The sequence below is a fragment of the Trichosurus vulpecula genome, chromosome 3, assembly GCF_011100635.1.
Source record: "Trichosurus vulpecula isolate mTriVul1 chromosome 3, mTriVul1.pri, whole genome shotgun sequence".
Lineage (NCBI taxonomy): Eukaryota > Metazoa > Chordata > Mammalia > Diprotodontia > Phalangeridae > Trichosurus > Trichosurus vulpecula.
In genome coordinates, this window is record NC_050575.1 from 31994078 (window position 1) to 31996992 (window position 2915).

General features: G+C 39.9%; 1 protein-coding gene across 1 annotated transcript; it reads left to right on the forward strand.

Annotated features, from left to right (window-relative positions):
- Positions 1 to 427: 427 nt before the first annotated feature.
- LOC118841983 (small integral membrane protein 40-like) lies at positions 428 to 670 on the forward strand. Its single transcript, XM_036749700.1, has one exon. It carries the CDS (start codon positions 428 to 430, stop codon positions 668 to 670), a length of 243 nt encoding a protein of 80 aa, XP_036605595.1.
- Positions 671 to 2915: the final 2245 nt, after the last annotated feature.

Sequence of the window (2915 nt, forward strand, 5' to 3'; positions counted from 1 at the left end):
ATCATAGTTCTTCTACAACTAGGATCCCAGGCGTATTTTTATTCTTTCCTTCAAGCACAGGGTTTTCCTGTGTGGTGTCATTCATCTGTCTTCATCCGATGATCAGTCCTGAAATTCTTTCAGATTAATATACCTAGTTTACACTTGTGATTGAATGATTCAAACTAATAGCCTACTCCTTCTGTGATTACATTAATGGGATCATATGGGATCTTCATACATACATACATATATATCACTTTGAAAACTTTAAAGGGCCATATGTTGTTACCATAGTTATTTCTGTCTCTGGAGAAGTAGGTCAAAGAAGGCAGATGCAGGAAGAAAACTCCTTCCTTCCTAAATTGCCACTAATTCAAGTAGTGCTGAGCTAGTGTCTCCATCCCGTCCAGCTTGATCTGCTCAGCTGTTAGGCTTTCAAGTCATGATGTCAGAGGAGGAGGGTGAAAGGGATGAAGGAGATGTGTTCTTGGCATTTGCCCAGGGTCCTGCTCCTCCCAGAGGTCCCTTTCTTCGGGCCCTAGAGGGAGCCTTTTTCATTTTTCTTGCCCTCTTCCTGACAGTGCTGATGCTTAGAGGCTGCCTACAAGTTGCTCTGACCAATACCCTGGGCAAACCTCTGGGCTGGCTGCTTGGAACACCTCAAAGAGAAGAGGAACTGGAGCTATAATCACTGAATGTCTCCTCCCTCTCAACTCAGGTGAGAAGCATGCCAGGAGATTGAGATGGGCAGTAAGGTTTCCTGGGAATGTGGGACAAATCCTGTGAGACAGTGACAAAGGAGTAGAGAGTAGCGGTAAAGGAATAGAAGGCACCCAAGTGACAGGAAAGGAAGGAAGAAGAGGGAACTCCCAGTGAATGGTTCCAATCTCTTCTGTAAAATATGAGGCAAGTTTCTCAGCTGAGAGGGTGGAGAGAAGGGAGGGCCATGGGAGGTTCAAAGATGGAAAGGTTTGGAAGAGCCCTTTGTGTAGAGTCTTTGCTGACAGCTGGGGTGGGGCAGGTGGTCCCTCATGGAAATCCAGATAATAATAATTAGTATTCATGTAGCATTTTAAAGTTTACAAAGTGCTTTGAAAATATTTCATTTGTTCTTGATTACACCCCCTGGGAGGTAGTAGGTTCTATTATGATTTCTATTTTAAGGAGAAAGAAATTGAGGCAAATGGATATTAAATAACTTGCCCAAGGCCACCCAGCTGCTGAGTATCTGGGGCAGGATCTGAACTCAGGTTTTGCTGACTGCAGGCCCAGCGTTCAGCCCACTTCGACACCTAGCTTCCTCTGATGATCTAGTTCACCTCCCATTTTATAAAGGAGGAAACTAAGTCCCAATGAGGGGAAGATATTCAAGTTGAACCAGGACTAAAACCCAGGTGTCCTGAATCCTTTTCCTGGGCTCCTCCGTTGCCAGGGCAAGTGCATACATTCCATACATATAGAAATAATCCTGTTTCGTACAACCCATAGCCCCTGGACCAATGCTAGAGACAGAGAGGCGGCCTGGAAGATCAGAGTGGCCGGGGCACGCATCAAATGAGGACTCAGGGTCAGATATAATATAAGCCTTGAAAGAAAACTTTCTCATCATAGTTCACCCAAGTCCTTTATAAAATGATATTTCTTATTCTCTACATACAAGAAAACCAATTTCTGTGAGCCTCTCCAAAGAGAACTTGTGATCAGTCTTTCCATTTAGCTATAATTTCCTTTTGTCTTTTGCTTTTATTAGTGTCAATAACGTACACTGGTAGGCTGCAGTTCCTCTTGGACCACGTAACGATGAGAATCTCACATATGTTGCTAGGGATTAAACTGATGTTTATAGATGGCATAAAATGGTATGATTCTTTTTTTTCTTATTTTTAAAACACATTTAAAAAAATTGAGTTCCAAATTCTTTTCCTCCGTTTTACTCCTCCCTCACACGTTGAAAAGGTGCAATATGGTATATGCATATGAAGTCATATTAAACGTATTTTTGTATTAGCCATGTTGCAAAAAAAGGCAAGAAAAGTAAATAAGGGGGGATGGGGAAAGTATGTTTCATTCTGAACTCAGAGTTCATAAGTTTTCTCTGGAGGTGGATAGCCTTTTTGTCATAGGTCCTTTAGAATTGGCTTAGATCATTGTCCTGATCTAAGTCTTTCACAGTTGATCCTCATCATAATATTGGTGTTACTGTGTACAATGTTCTCCTGGTATTGCTTACTTTACTTCATATAATGTCTTCCCAAGTGTTTCTGAAACCATCCTGCTCATCATTTCTTATAACACAATAGTATTCATTCACAATCATGTGTCAAAACTTGTTTAGCCATTCCTCAATTAATGGGCATTCCCTTCAATTTCCAATTCTTTGCCAACACAAAAAGAGCTGCTCTAAATGTTTTTGTACATATAGGTCTGTTGCCCTCTTCTTTATTCGCTTTGGGATACAGATCTACTAGTGGTATTTTGGGGTCAAAAGGTATGCACAAGTTTATGCTCTTGGTTATAATTCCAAATTATTCTCCAGAATGGTTAAACCACTTCACAACTTCAACAACAGTAGATTAGTGTATCTTTTTTCCACATCCCCTCCAGCATTTATCATTTCCTTTTTCTGTCATGTTAGCTAATATGAAAGGTGTGAGGTGGTATCTCAGAGTTTTTTTAATTGCATTTCTCTAATTAATAGTGATTAAGAGCATTTTTATGTGACTATTGATAGCTTTGATTTCTTCTTCTGAAAATTTTCTCTTCATATTATTTCATATTGGAGAATGGCTCTTATTTTCACAAATTTAGCTCAGATCTCATTTGAGCCCTTTACCAGAGAACTTGCTATAAAAATATTTTCCCAGTTTCTTGCTTTCCTTCTAATTTCGACTGAATGGTTTCATTTGTGCAAAATTTTCTTAATTTCATGTTAT

What these genes read in the sequence shown, in the direction of transcription:
- LOC118841983 (XM_036749700.1), top strand. Translation starts at nt 428, where the DNA reads ATGTCAGAGGAGGAGGGTGAAAGGGATGAAGGAGATGTGTTCTTGGCA.